The sequence below is a fragment of the Sorex araneus genome, chromosome 1, assembly GCF_027595985.1.
Source record: "Sorex araneus isolate mSorAra2 chromosome 1, mSorAra2.pri, whole genome shotgun sequence".
In the NCBI taxonomy this organism is placed as follows: domain Eukaryota; kingdom Metazoa; phylum Chordata; class Mammalia; order Eulipotyphla; family Soricidae; genus Sorex; species Sorex araneus.
In genome coordinates, this window is record NC_073302.1 from 440,942,696 (window position 1) to 440,957,693 (window position 14,998).

General features: G+C 54.0%; 1 protein-coding gene across 1 annotated transcript; it reads left to right on the top strand.

Annotated features, from left to right (window-relative positions):
- The first annotated feature begins 897 nt into the window (after positions 1-897).
- GSTK1 (glutathione S-transferase kappa 1) lies at positions 898-7,077 on the top strand. The gene is made up of 8 exons (XM_004608207.2): positions 898-1,130; positions 1,779-1,860; positions 1,994-2,122; positions 2,573-2,673; positions 2,807-2,842; positions 5,867-5,983; positions 6,459-6,552; positions 6,769-7,077. Exons 1-8 carry the CDS (start codon positions 1,059-1,061, stop codon positions 6,816-6,818), a joined length of 681 nt encoding a protein of 226 aa, XP_004608264.2. The 5' UTR covers positions 898-1,058; the 3' UTR covers positions 6,819-7,077.
- The last annotated feature ends 7,921 nt before the right edge of the window (positions 7,078-14,998 follow it).

Consider the following 14,998-nt stretch of genomic DNA (forward strand, 5'->3'; position numbering starts at 1 on the left):
TGCCACACAGCCCGCGGTGCTCAGGGGTCACGCCTAGCGGTGGTGAGTGACCCCACCATGACCGAAACCTCAGTAGGGCTCTACATGTGCTGCTTATAATAAAATATTTGAAATCAGAAGCACTTTAAATAAGTTTCTTGGGGAGAGGCGCGGGGTGGGGAGGCGGGGGGAGTTTGCTTTGCAGGCAGCCCACCTGGGTTTGATGCCAATATCCCAAAAGGACCCCCCGAGCACCGCCAGGAGTGATTCCTGAGTGTCCAGCTAGGAATAACTCCCGAGTATCACCGAGTATGACCCCCCAAAACCAATAATAAATAAGTTGTTTTTTCAAACCAGCCATAGAGAATTTTTCATTCAACAGTATTGGGACAACCGGGAGGTTTAGACGGAGGCTTTTATTTATTTATTTACTTATTTATTTATTTATTTTGCTTTTTGGGTCACACCCGGCGATACACAAGGGTTACTCCTGGCTCATGCACTCAGGAATCACTCCTGGCGGTGCTTGGGGAACCCTATGGGATGCTGGGAATCAAACCCGGGTCGACCGCGCGCAAGGCAAACGCCCTGCCCGCTGTGCTATCGCGCCAGCCCCAGGACGAATGCTTTTAGATTCATACTTTATACAAGGAATTTTTCTAGATAGATCAAAACATTTAGCTGATAAAGAAGGAGCAGGTGACCTTCCTGCAGAAGCTGGGTCTGGATTCTCCCACCAACTCCCACCGATTTCAGGAAGGACGAGGAGGAAACTGAGGCTCGGAGAGGCTGGTCTCTCCGACGCCGGGCAAGGGAGAGGCGCGGCCAGCAAGCACCGCCCCGGCCCGGGCCCAACCCCCGCAGCCCCCGCCCCCGGCCCGGCCCCTGCAGCCCCCGCCCCCGGCCCGGCCCGGCCCCTGCAGCCCCCGCCCCCGGCGCGGGTCCTAGTCCGGGTTCCGACCCGGCCCCAGCCCCGGTCTCCGGGCCCGCGGAGGCGGAGCTCCGGGGCAGGCCGGGAACGGGGCGGCGTCGCCGGCTGCAGAAAAGGAAACGCGCCGCCGCTCTTCCGGAGCCCCAGCATGGGACCCCTGCCGCGGACCCTGGAGCTCTTCTACGACGTGCTGTCCCCCTACTCCTGGCTGGGCTTCGAGGTGACGCGGGGGGCCGCGGGCGAGCCCGGGCGCGCGGGGGACAGGGGGGTGCCGCGGGCAAGTGTCTCCAGACCTCCGGGGTGAAGGTCACTGCGCGTCGCTCCCGTATGTTAGGGGAAAGGTTAGCCCCGGGGCGCTTGGCGAGAAGAGAGACACACACACCCCCACACACATACACACCCCCATTCGGAGACCCCAGGGGACCCACCCCGGGTAGGGCGCCTGCTGGGCACGCAGCGCACCCACGTTCGATCCCCGACCCTGAATGTGGTCCCCACGCCTCGCCCGGAGTGATCCCGGGGCGCAGAGCCAGGGGTAAGCCCCGAGCACCCCGGGGCACCGCGGGGTGTGTCCCCCCAAATGATAAAAACGAATTCAGAAGAAACCCTTGGCCCCTTGGCACCTCGCCGTTGGCCGTCGGTTTGCAGAGGGCTGGAGTCGAGACCGATGGAAAGCGTTTCCAGAGCAAAGGCCCTGGGGTGTGGGCAGGGACCCTGGGTGAGCGTCCAAGAGTGCAGAATTCCCGAGGAGACCCGCGGTGGCCCTGCCGGCTCGCCTGTCACCCAGACGCGCACGCAGCCCTGCGTTTCTGCGGTCCCCCTCTCTCACTGCTGCCCTGCCCGGGGGCGCCCCCTCTGCTCCCGCTAGATCCTGTGTCGCTATAAGAACATCTGGAATGTCAACCTGCAGCTGCGCCCCACGCTCATCGCGGGCGTCATGAAGGACAGCGGTACGTGGGCTTCGGGGGAGAAGGGGAGCTGCCCACCACGGCGGGGCTTCTTGAGGGCAGCCCTGTCTGGGGAAGGGGGGCAGAGGGACGGTCCTCTCACCAGTGTGCCACCCCCCCCCCTTTTCTCTCGCAGGGAACAAGCCACCTGCCATGCTCCCCCGCAGAGGGAAATACTTGCTCAACGACGTGAGGCTCCAGAGCCAGCATTTCCAAGTGCCCCTCAATGTCCCCAAGGATTTCATGTCCGTGATGATAGTTAAGGGTAAGGAGAGCTTGGGGGGCTGAAGCGGTAGCACAGGGGGGGGGGGGGGGGGAGGGCATCTGCCTTGCACGCGGCCGACCCAGGTTCGATTCCCAGCATCCCATAGGGTCCCCCGAGCACCGCCAGGAATAATTCCTGAGTGCAGAGCCAGGAGTGACCCCTGTGCATCGCCAGGTGTGATTTAAAAAAAAAAAAAAAAAGAAAAAAAGGGTAAAGAGGGCTATATGGGGGCGTTTGAAGGCTGGAGCGGGGGAAACTGAGACGGAAACAGGCCTGGGGCACGGGGGACCACAGCTGAGCAGGACGCTGGGACACAGGGGAGAAGGCGCCTGGCGAGTCAGCAGGGAGGAAGGGGGGGAGGCAGAGGGTCCCTGGGGCGCGGGGGGTAGGGGGGAGCAGCGAGACCAGGGCAGCGAGGTCAAGGGCCCCTCTGAGCACTCTCGTCCGCAGGAAGCCTGTCCGCCATGCGCTTCCTCACGGCCGTGAACATGACGCACCCCGAGATGCTGGAGAAAGTGTCCAGGGAGCTCTGGATGCGCGTCTGGTCCCGGGTGAGGCGCTGGGACCCCGCCTGGGGGGGTGTCTGGGGGGTGTCGGGTGACTCTGCGGCCCTGCCCTTCCTCCCCTCCCCCCCCCCGTACCCTCCCCCGGGCACCCTGCCTGCTGAGACTGCTTCCTCCCCAGGATGAAGACATCACGGAGCCCCAGAGCATCACGGCCGTGAGTGTCCCCCGCGCCACCCCGCTCTGTGGAGGGACCCCTTGGCTTTGGGGGACGAAGGGGACAGAGCTCTCTGACTGGGCGGGTGGGAGGCGGGTTATTTGGGGGAAAGGATGTCTGTGTCAAAGGCAGCTTACCGAAAAATAAGAATTTGGAGGGGACTTGTGGGAGATGTAGAAGTCGAAAGGGGACATGCAGAGTCCCCCTGGGGAGAATGTGTATGAGGGGCGCTGCGAGTAGCCCCCCTGGTGGTAGGAGAGAGCGTCATCCTAAGCCCCGGCCCAGAGACTCCTGCACACGCCCCACCGGCACATCCTCCAGTGCCGGGAAGGAGGTCAGGAGACAAGAAGAGTTAACTGCCCGCCTCCAGGGTGGGTCCACGGGCTGGCGGGAGAGGAATGGAAAGAACCGGAAACACTGAGAGATGGGCATAGGAAAGGTCAGTCTGTCCTTAGGGGTAAATCCTAAATAAACCTCACAGCAGTACTGCCCCTTTGTTTCACAAACCTCGTTGAGACCTGTTCAGAAATACAAGTGGGCAACTCAGAAACGTCCAGTGTCAAAGGAGGGCTGGAGCCATAGCACAGCGGGGAGGGCGTCCGCCTTGCATGCGCCCGAACCCGGGTTCGATTCCCAGCATCCCATATGGTCCCCCGAGCACCGCCAGGAGTAATTCCTGAGTGCAAAAGCCAGGAATAAGGGGTGGAGTGATAGCACAGAGGGTAGGGTGTTTGCCTTGCACGCGGCCGACCTGGGTTCGATTCCCAGCATCCCATATGGTCCCCTGAGCACTGCCAGGAGTAACCCCTGTGCAACGCCGGGTGTGACCCAAAAAAGCAAAAAAAAAAAAAAGCCAGGAATAAGGCCTGTGCATTGCCAGGTGTGACCCAAAAAAGAAAAAAAAAATAGTAAAAGGAATGGCTGAGGCACCCTTCAGCGTTCTTACCCTGCAGCTTAGATACTGATGCCTGCATTTGGGGTTTCACAGGCTGGGTGCTGGGAGCCAGTAAAACAGTGCTCGAGGGGCTGGAGCGATAGCACAGCGGGGAGGGCGTTTGCCTTGCACACAGCCGACCCGGGTTCGATTCCCAGCATCCCATATGGCCCCCCTGAGCACTGCCGGGAGTAATTCTTGAGTTCAGAGCCAGGAGTAACCCCTGAGCATCTCCGGATGTGACCCAAAAAAGGAAAGAAAAAAAAAGTTGCTGGACCCTGAGCCTCATGCCCGCCTTGTAAGTGCCTTTTTAATCACGTTCGGTGCCGTCCAGGACTCTCTGGAAGCAGTATTCTTAGTGTCTCCACCGCCTTCCACCAGCAGTCCTGGTTCTGTTGGCTTGCCCGGCCCCCACTGATCGGGAATGCCAGTTCCTCCCCAAGCGAAGTCAAAGACAGCGTCTCTCCCAAAGGCACTGCCTGACTTGTTGCTTCCCCGATGGATGAGGTCCGGGTACCCGGGCCACGTATCAGAATAGTCACCAGGAGCATCGAGGCACCAGCCCTCATTCATTGTCTGGTGCAGCGTTAACTTTTGCCCGCCTGTGGGCCGGCGCCCACCCTGCACACTGGTCCACAGACCAGCAGTTCTAACGAGGGGGAAGACCCGCACTCACCACCCTCCTACCCTGGGGACCAGCGCAGGCTACCAAGAGTGCTTGCAGCACCCTGTCCCAAGGCGTGGCCTTGCTAGTGGGTTTGTTTTTTTGTTTTTTCCTAAGTTCCCCAGATAGCAAACAGGGGCCAGGAGGTCTGGTCAAGGTTAGATGTTATCCTACAGTTGGAAGCTTGCCACAAAAATGTCTGGGTGGGGGTGAGGGGGAAGGACAGGATAGAGAAGGGACCGGGGTATGACGATAATAAATGGAAAGGGGGGGCCGGAGCGATAGGACAGAGGGTAGGGCGTTTGCCTTGCACGCGGCCAACCTGGGTTCGATTCCCGGCATCCCATAGGGTCCCCCAAGCACTGCCAGGAGCAATTCCTGAGTGCAAAAGCCAGGAGTAACCCCTGAGCATCGCTGGGTGTGACCCAAAAAGCCAAAAATAAAATAAAATAAAATAAAAAAATAAATGGAAAGGGTCAGGATCATGATGGACAGGAACTGAGTGTTGAAGGTAGTTAAAGAGATAAACCTGATAACCTTTCGGTATCTGTCTTGCAAACCATAAGACCCAAAAGAAGAGAGAGAGAGAGAGAGAGAGAGAGAGAGAGAGAGAGAGAGAGAGAGAGAGAGAGGGAGGGAGGGAGGGAGGGAGGGAGGGAGGGAGGGGAAGAAGAGGAAGAGAGTGTCTGCCATAGAGGCAGGCGAGGGGCAGGGGCAGGAGGGAGATGGGTACCTTGGTGGTAGGAATGTACACCGGTGAAGGGACGGTGTTGGAACATGGTATAACTGAAACCCTAATCATGAACAGCTTTGTAACTGTATCTCACAGTCATTCAATTAAAGGGGGGAAAATGTTCCCCAGATACATTTGAACCGAGCAGGCCAAGTCGAGAGCCTCTGATCCCAAAGCACACCAACATCCAACCCCTAAACTAGCCCGTGTCACCCCTGGAAACCAGGAAGGTACCTGGTTTCGGTCCTCTGCCCTGTCAGAACCCCCTAGGAACTTCCAGGCGGATTCAGAACTCAGCCCCGGGTCCAAGGGAGCACAAGAGACTGGCAGATGCTGAGGAGTCGGAAGACATGAGCGCTTAAGTCTGAGGACAGAGCCTCTCGCCTCGACCCACTAGCTCTTAGCTACTGACCAGGCCTGGGCCGCCCCTGGCCTTGGGGTCCCTCGCAAGGAAGGCGCCAGGGAAGCCCCTCTCCGCTCTTCCTGTGGACGTTCATGTCTGTGCCTGTCACCCGCTCTCCGCCTGCTCTTCCCATCAGATCTCAAGGTTCTGAAGGAACACTGCCCCTCTCTGGCTGGTGGGGCGTGGGGGTTAGGCCTGGCCAGGAAACCCTGGGGTCAGGACACAGGAAGGAAGGCCCGGGTGGTGGCCGGCTGGGACAGACACAGAGGGGTCCCGCCCCCGCCCCCCAGGCTGCAGAGAAGGCCGGCATGTCTGCAGAACAGGCCCAGAAGCTGCTCGATATGATCACCACCGCGGAGGTGAGGAACAAGCTGCAGGAGACCACCAAGAAAGCCTGTGATTACGGGGTGAGTGACTCCCGCCCTTGGGCCCCCAACACGTGCTGACGGGGGTCTCCTGTCCAAATGCTGCTCCCCACCAGTGCTCCCCGTGTTCTGAGAAAGCTGAGCCCAAGGAAAGGGGCCAGGGTGAGGCTGAGGGTGGGGCTAGTGGGAACAGAGACCCTTCCTTAGAAACCTGGGCCTCGGGGCTGGAGCCATAGCACAGCGGGGAGGGCATTTGCCTTGCACGCGGCTGACCCGGGTTCGATCCCCAGCATCCTGTATGGTCCCCTGAGCATCACCAGGAGTGATTCCTGAGTGCAGAGCCAGGAGTAACCCCAGTACATTGCCGGGTGTGACCCAAAAAGAAAAAAAAACAAAAGAAACCCGGGCCTCAGTACCATCCGTTTGCCCTGCCTTACATCTGTGCCCTCACCCCAATCTAATAAACACCACCCCTCCCCGCCTCCCCGCCCCTGAACCAACCGACCACCGTCCCCAGGCCTTCGGGCTGCCCGTCACCGTGGCCCACGTGGATGGCAAGACCCACATGCTGTTTGGCTCGGACCGCATGGAGCTGCTGGCGTTCCTGCTGGGTGAGTCCCAGGGTCACCCTGCGCTGCCCTTGCCCCGTGCCCCACTCCATCAGGGAACCAGAAACCGATTCAGAGCAGAGTCGTGTTGTGGACCCTCCCTGCCGGGAAGCCACGCCCGGTCCCAGCCGTGCCGGGCCAAGTGGGGCACCCGGCTCTCTCCCCAGCACCCCGGGGACTCGAAGGCCAGGCTGTGACTTGGGCACCGTCTGTACCCAGGAGAGAAGTGGATGGGTCCCGTGCCTCAAGCCGTGAATGCCAGACTTTAAGGAAGCCCCGGAGCAAAGGAAGGACTGGGATGCGGAGCTGACATCTGTTTGTCCCTTCACCACCAGGGGACGCCGGGATGCTAGTCCCCCCCCCAACTCGGCCGTGCCATCCCCGGCGTGCTCAGGGAGGGGCTTGTGCGGGGCAGCATCATCCCCTGACTCACGGATGCTTCGGTTCCGTGCCTCTCCTCTCAAGGGCCTCAGAAGTGACGTTCCCACCAAATAAACCTCATGCCGTTCTTCGGCGTTACATGCCAGAGTCTGTGTCTTCCCTGGTCTGTGTTCCTGTATCCCGCGTCACATCTGTCCCGTCCGCTCGAGGGTGGGACCACGGCGGCCCTGGCCACTCTGAGCTGTGCCAGGAGCAGGAAGCAGCAAGACTCTGTCTCCTGCTGACGCTCCCAAGGTCTCTGCGAGGGAGGGGAAATGAAGCCAGGCAGATTTTGCAACTAACCGGTATGGCACTTCCTTGCCATGTCCTCTGTCGCAGGCAGGGGCCGGAGGCCAGGGCAGTGAGGGCTGGAGGGAGGCAGAGCATGACTAAACATGTGCCCAGTTAAACCAGGACCAGCGACACTGACCCACTGAGCTGGAGTCCAGGAGCACGGGAGACAACAGGAGTGGCCGTGACCTAGGAAACTGCTGTCACTCCGTCTCTTCTCTCCTCTGCAGGGCAGGCCCTCAGAGAACCCGCACGCCCCTCTTGCTGCCTCCCCCCACCCCCCAGCCCTGCCCCTTCCTACACAAACCTGTGACTTCTCCCTTGGGCCCGTTATTTATCCTGAGCCACTGTGTGCAGTAAGCATCTGTGTGCAGTAAGTGATCACCTGAACACCTTGTTGAAGTGGTTCCCGGCCCAGTTTTAGCCTACGTGGGTAGTGACTTCCCCACCACGGTCACTGTCATCCCATTGTTCATCGATTTGCTCAAGCGGGCACCAGTAACATCTCCATTGTGAGACTTGTTGTTCCTGTTTTTGGCATATTGAATACACCACGGGTAGCTTGCCAGGCTCTGCCATGGGGGCGGGATACTCTCGGTAGCTTGCCGGGCTCTCCGAGAGGGGCGGAGGAATCGAACAGGTAATTCCCAGAGCCCTGCAGAGGGCCCAGTAACTCAGCTCAGTGCTGTCCACCCAGGAGAAGCAGCTCCCCGGACGGCCGCCCCCTCCGGATGCGGGTGGCCAGCCCACAGCCCCTGTCCTGAGACTGAAAGTCAGTCACAGCCCCGGTTATTATCCGTGCTTCTCACCAGCAGGGTCAAAATCCGAGGTGCCCATAAGCCCCTCCTCAGGTTCAACAGAGCAAACCACAGAACTCAGAAAGTCTGTTTACGTGCCAGATTTTTTGCTTTTTGGGTCACAGCCAGGGATGCTCAGGGGTTACTCTTGGCTCTGCACTCAGGAATTACCCTGGCGGTGTTCAGGGGACCCTGTGGGATGCTGGGAATCGAACCCAGGTCAGCCGCATGCAAGGCAAATGCCCTACCTGCTGAAATATCACTCCAGCCCCTTAACATTTTTTTATTGAATCACCGTGAGTTAGTTACAAAGCTTTTATGATTGACTTTCAGTCATACAATGATCGAACACCCATCCCTCCACCAGTGCACATTTTCCATCACCAGTGTCCCTAGTATCCCTCCCGCCACCCCCACCCCATCCCATCCCCTGCCTCTGTGATAGGTGCCTTCCTTCTTACTCTCTCTCTACTTTTGGACAAGCCAGATTATTGACATACGACGAAAGGATGGAATTTGGGAGCAGTCCAGTGAGAGAGATGGACAGGGCAGGGATGAGAAGGGCACCGAGCTTCCATGCTGTTCCAGATGAGCTCTTCTCCCCAAGCCACTTGGATTTTATTTTTTTTTTTTTTTGGTCACACCTGGCAATGCACAGGGGTTACTCCTGGCTCTGCACTCAGGAATCACTCCTGGTGGTGCTCAGGGGACCATATGGGATGCGGGGAATCGAGCCCAGGTCAGCCGCGTGCAAGGCAAATGCCCTCCCCACTGTGCTATCACTCCAGCCCCAACTTGGATATTTATGGAGGCTTCATCAATAAATAGGCATCATCAATCACTGGCAAGTGACCTCTCAGAGGTCTGGGATGGACCAGACGGTCGAGCCTTTAATCACTGGGATGGTTTCCAGGCAACCAGCCCCTTCCTTAGGAGTTTCCAAACGTCACCTCATTCACCTAAGACACCCCTGTCACTCTTAACCTTGGGAAAGTAGATGCCCTGTGACCTAGGATCTCTGGATGAAGAAGAAACGCGTATGAGAACTACATCTTGGTCATCTAAATGACAAAATGATATTTTTCTTATCAATCACAGTATTGCATTTGGACTTTTTTTTTTCTTTTTGGGTCACACCCAGCGATGCTCAGGGGTTACTCCTGGCTCTGCACTCAGGAATCACTCCTGGTGGTGCTCTGGGGACCATATTGGGATGCTGGGATCGGACCCGGGTCGGCCGAGTGCAATGCAAACGCCCTCCCCGCTGTGCTATCGCTCCAGCCCCTGCATTTGGACTTCTTTGAGAAAACTCTTTATTTGGAAGCTGAGAGCACATGTGGACGCTGGTTGGGCACCAAGTATGGAGCCCCCAGTGGTGGCACAGGGCCCTTAGGAGAAGAGTGAGAATCTCATGGTCCTTCAAACTGGCTTCCTCCTCCCACAGCCCACCGTTTTCTGTCTTCCTCCTCGCTCCTCTTTTCCATCATCCCAACAAACTCCAGGGTTTCAGACGGCAGTGTCGCAAGGATGTCTCCAGGTGAGCACCGCCTCATTCGAAGAAGACGGCTGACACATGGCTAATCGCTGTCAGCCTGTTGCTCATCGATTTGCTGGAGCGGGCACCAGTAACGTCTCCATTGTGAGACTTGTTGCCATGGGTAGCTTGCCAGGCTCTGCCATGCGGGCAGGATACTCTGGGTGGCTTGCCAGGCTCTCCGAGAGGGACAGAGGAATCCAACCCAGATTAGCCGTGTGCAAGGCAAATGCCCTACCCGCTGTGCTGTCACTCTAGCCCCAACACATAGGCTGATACAGAATAAAAGTAAGAAATGGTGCAGTGGATCGAGCACATGCTTCCGGTCTCGGAGGTTATGTTTGAGCCCCAGGGCCCCGTAAGGTCCCCTTGGCACCACCAAGAGCAAATCCTGAGCCAGGAGAAGCACCTGAGCACTGCCGGGTACATCCCGCCTCCCTGGCTGCCCCCCCCTCCATACACACACACACACACACACACACACACACACACACACACACACACGCACACACGCACGGCAAAATGTCCAGTCTGAAGAACAATAAGAGCAAATTAAAATACACTGTACCCTGAATATAATGCAGTTAAATTCTGCATATGAATACATTCAAGATCTTGGATCTTGAGGGCATGGTGAGTGGAAACAACTTTGATGAGAAAACCATCTTTATTTAAAGATGTGATTTTTGTGTGTGTGATATCACACAATTCAAATAACAGTTGGATGATGCTTGCATAGATTATGCTATATCCTGGATGTAATGTTTCAGAATTTAAAAGAAACTGTATGGAGAATTTTTTTTAAAAAACTAAAAAATGTTGGCTTTTCCACTCTGTAGAAGCCCACGTACTCGCTTGAATATGTATCTTTCTCTCCCCTCACACTTCTCCAAATGAATTTCTTTCAGTGAAACTATTCTGCTTCACTGAAACAAATAAAAACTGGAAAGTTTGAGCATCTAATACTGACTGGAAGCAAAGATGAAATTGTGCCATATTACCTTCATAAGTCTTTCTTAGGGGAGAAGGTCTGGTCCTTTGGAGCTACCCTTGGCGTGGTGTCTGGTGCCCAAGGCCTCATGCAGTCCTGAGCTCAAACCCGGACTCCCTCTATGCAAAGCTTGTGATCTCACCCTCTGGGTTGTCTCTCCAGCTCCGCCATCACGTCTCAATATACAAAAACATATTGCAGGGGCTGGAGCAATAGCACAGCGGGTAAGGCATTTGCCTTGCACACGGCCGACCCAGGTTCGATCCCCGGCATCCCATAGGGTCCCCCAAGCACCGCCAGAAGTAATTCCTGAGTGCAAAGCCAGGAGTAACCCCTGAGCATCGCTGGGTGTGACCCAAAAAGCGGGAAAAAAAAACATATTGCAGAGGATATCTATGTACTAAGCCTGGGACACAGTATACCAAAACTATTTCTATTTTATTGTATAATTCCATTGTTTTGAGCAACACTCAGCAGTGCTCAGGGTTTTCTCCTGGCTCTTTGCTCAGGATCATTCCTGGCTGGGCTCGGGTGACCATATGGGATACTGGGGAGCAAATCCACATTGACCACAGGCAAGGCAAGTGTCCTAACTGTTGTACTATTGCTTCAGCCACTGTTTCTCTCATTATTAAATGATCGTTGGTGCTGGAAAATAAGTGGATATATTTATATACAATAAATTCAAGAATCTGTAGATTCCCATGAGGTACCATTGCATAGCCTTCCCAGAGTTTACTAAGTATATCATCTGTTGAAATTAATCCCAAGCCTCACCCAGCAAATGTGGGATAATCTCTTAGTGTAGAGACACATTTCCCAGTCTGCCAAGTCTTCTTCAGAGACTCCGGGATCCTATTATCCTAATCCACTGGCAGGATTTAATCTTCTCTAGAGGAATAAGGCAACACTTATACTCTTCCTTGCAGACATGATCTAGAGCATCATTTCCCAACCCCTTCTGACAACAGAATCCAGCTCCAGTGTATTAGTCAGGTTGTTTGTTTGTTTGTTTGTTTTTAATTTTATTGAATCACTGTGAGATAGTTACAAGCTTTCATGTTTGGGTTACAATCTCACAATGATCAAACACCCATCCCTCCACCAGTGCACATTCTCCACCATCAATATCCCGGATATATCCCCCCTTTCCCACCCTCCTCCTGCCTCCATGGCAGACAATATTCCCCATACTCTCTCTCTACTTTTGGGCATTATGGCTTGCAACACAGACACTGAGAGGTCATCATGTTTGGTCCATTATCTACTTTTGGCGCGCATCTCCCATCCCAACTGGTTCCTCCAGCCATCATTTTCTTAGTGATCCTTTCTCTATTCCATCTGCCTTCTCCCCTCCACTCATGAAGCAGTCTTCATTAGTCAGGGTTTAAGCAGCAGAAGAACCCACAGGACGCCCCTATGTACCCAGGAGGAACTCTCCTGTCAGGAATTGGCTCACATGATCGTGGACAGAGGCTGAGGAGCCCCACAACCTGCCATGTGGAAACGGGAGTGGAGAATTGTCCTTTCAACTCAAAGAGTGTCTGTGTGTGAGGTCAGGAGAACATGGATGGCAGTTTGGGCAGAGAGAGCAAAGTCCCTCTTCCCTGCCTTTTTGTTCTACTGAAACCCTCAGTAGCTTCAGGGATGCCCACCTTCCTGGCTAAGGACCATCATCCTTACTTAGTCCACCAAACCAAATTTAAGCTCTCCTGGAAACACACACATTCCCAGAAGTAATATTTCATCAGCTACCTGATAAATACCTTAACTCAGTGTTTCTCAATCATTTCCCGCCTCTGGCCCCCTTCCAACCTTTGTTCCTTCCTATCTATCCACTACCTAATCTCATGGCAGGGCCCTCCTTTTCAGCGATTTTCACTCCTGACATCTTTGGAATATCCTGGGGGTCCACAGGGGACCATATGGCCCCCAGATGAGTACTGATAAGCCCAGGATTCTGGGTTCCCAAGTGCCAAGAAAGACAGAGATATGAACACTATAATACAAAAAAAGTAGGAGTTTTATTCCAGTATAGCACTGTCATCCCGTTGTTCATCGATTTGCTCAAGCGGGCACCAGTAACGTCTCCATTGTGAGACTTCTTATTACTGTTTTTGGCATATTGAATATGCCATGGGTAGCTTGCTAGACTCTGCTATGCGGGCAGGATACTCTTGGTAGCTTGCTGAGCTCTCCGAGAGGAACGGAGGAATCAAACCTGGGTCGGCCGCATGCAAGGCAAATGCCCTCTATGCTATAGCTCCGCCAGTATTATTCCAGTATACTGGAGTCAACTATCTCACCTACAGAGTGGTCTCTTGACAGCGACCCCTACTTTAGGCAGCAAGCAGTTTATATAGGATTTGATTACATAAGCAGTACCTGCCTTATTGTTTCAAAAAGAATCTTAGTTACCAGACAGAGGCTTTTTGGCAAGTGTCTAGGGTAACCGTGGTTAGACAACAATTAAACAGCAATTTCCAGTATCAGTATACCAGTATATCGAAGACCTCCGGAGCCTAGCCACAGCCATGCTGAAGGGCCCTCTCCACACATTTGGACCAGCCTCACGCATGAAGGTACCGGTAGAGGAACCCAGGTATGCAGGACCCGGGGCTGAGACCTCCAAGCCTGCTCAGATCAGGACTGAGCCTCTTCCGCCCAGATTTCCCATTTTCCAGTAGCTAGGCGGTCACACCCAGGGACTGCCCCCGGCGCCATGTAATCCCACGAATGGCCAACATCCAGAGAATTAAAACCAAGCTCCCCAAAGCCACTCCCTCTGGGAGAATGTGGCAAGCTGCCGAGAGTTTCCTGCCCGAGTGGGAGAGCCTCGCAAACTCCCCATGGTGTATTCATATGCCAAAGCCAGTAACAATGCGGGGTCTCTGTCCCCTGACCCTGACGGAGCCTCCAATGCAGCATCGTTGGGAAGGACGAGTAAAGAGAGGCTTCTAGAACCTCAGGGCTTGGACGAATGGAGAGGTTACTGAGACCGCTCGAGAAATTTGACGATCAGCGGGATGATGATGATGATGATGATGATGATGATGATGATGATGATGATGATGATGATGATGATGATGATGATGATCAGTATACCAATTTCATGATTACATAGACTTCTCGTTCTTTTAGGGCTAACAAAAGGCAACTTCTGGGGCATTGTGAGAATTGACTGGTTGAGCCACTTGCTGGGCCCAGGAGCTTTCCCAGGTGGGTTCAGGTTGGCTGGTTACACATTGTTTTACTGCTGGGAAACTGAATCTGTTTCAGTTCCAGGAACTGCACCTGAGGCCTACCTGATTTTTCTCATTTCTGCCGCCTGTCATGGCATCAGTTTTGCTCTCACATTCCCCCCTTTTCTTTTGCCTCCAAGAGTAATCATACTCTCTTTTTTTAATTTTATAAATATCATTAAGATCCAACTTTGTTTAAATGAATTAATTGCATTCTTTAAAATTGTGACATTATTTTGCTTTGGCCGGTGAGATATGGGTACATTCTATTTTATACTTTATATGTATTTTATTTTAAACTTTTTATATTTTTAAACACAAGTATATATTATCACCACATATAAAATATTTTCAAATTAACACTATGCCATTTTGTAACTGCCCAAACCTGTGCTTTTAATTAGAGAATAATCTCACAAACAACAGAGCTGTTGGTTCATTGTAGTGGATTCCATCAGAAATTCGTCTGGACGAGTAATCATACTCTTGCTCTTGCATGCTTAACTGTTCTATGGACTGTGGATTTCTGGCCAACCCAGTGTATTGCTGCCTTAAGATGACCAGCTGTATTGTATTTATTCTGCCCTTCACAAAAAGCCACGAGCTAATTCAGGGTGCAGGGGCCCATGGGTGGCAGAATCTCGCAGGGCAGAGCCTGGTAAGCCACCCGTGGTGTATTTGGTATGCCAAAAACAGTAACAATAATGGGCCTCATTCCCCTGACCCTGAATGTGACAGGGACGAATGAGACGTTACTCGTGCCCACTCGAGCTAATCAATGAACAACAGGACAACAGTGATACAGAGGCCCATGGCAGCAAAAAAAATTGCAGCTGTATTTTTTCTAAATAGAGGAACACTCTTTTCTTCAGATCTAAAGAAAGTTTCATGGTTATTCTTCATTCTTCATTTCTCCTCTCCATTTCTGATCAATAGTTGTAGCATAATATAAAACTTGAAATTATAGTACTAGAAGACAGGACTAAACCACTTTTTAAAATTCCAAGATTGGGGGCCGGAGCGACAGCACAGCGGATAGGGTGTTTGCCTTGCACTCGGCCGACCCGGGTTCAATCCCCGGCATCCCATATGGTCCCCTGAGCACCGCCAGGAGTAATTCCTGAATGCAAAGCCAGGAGTAACCCCTGAGCATTGCTGGGTGTGACCCAAAAAG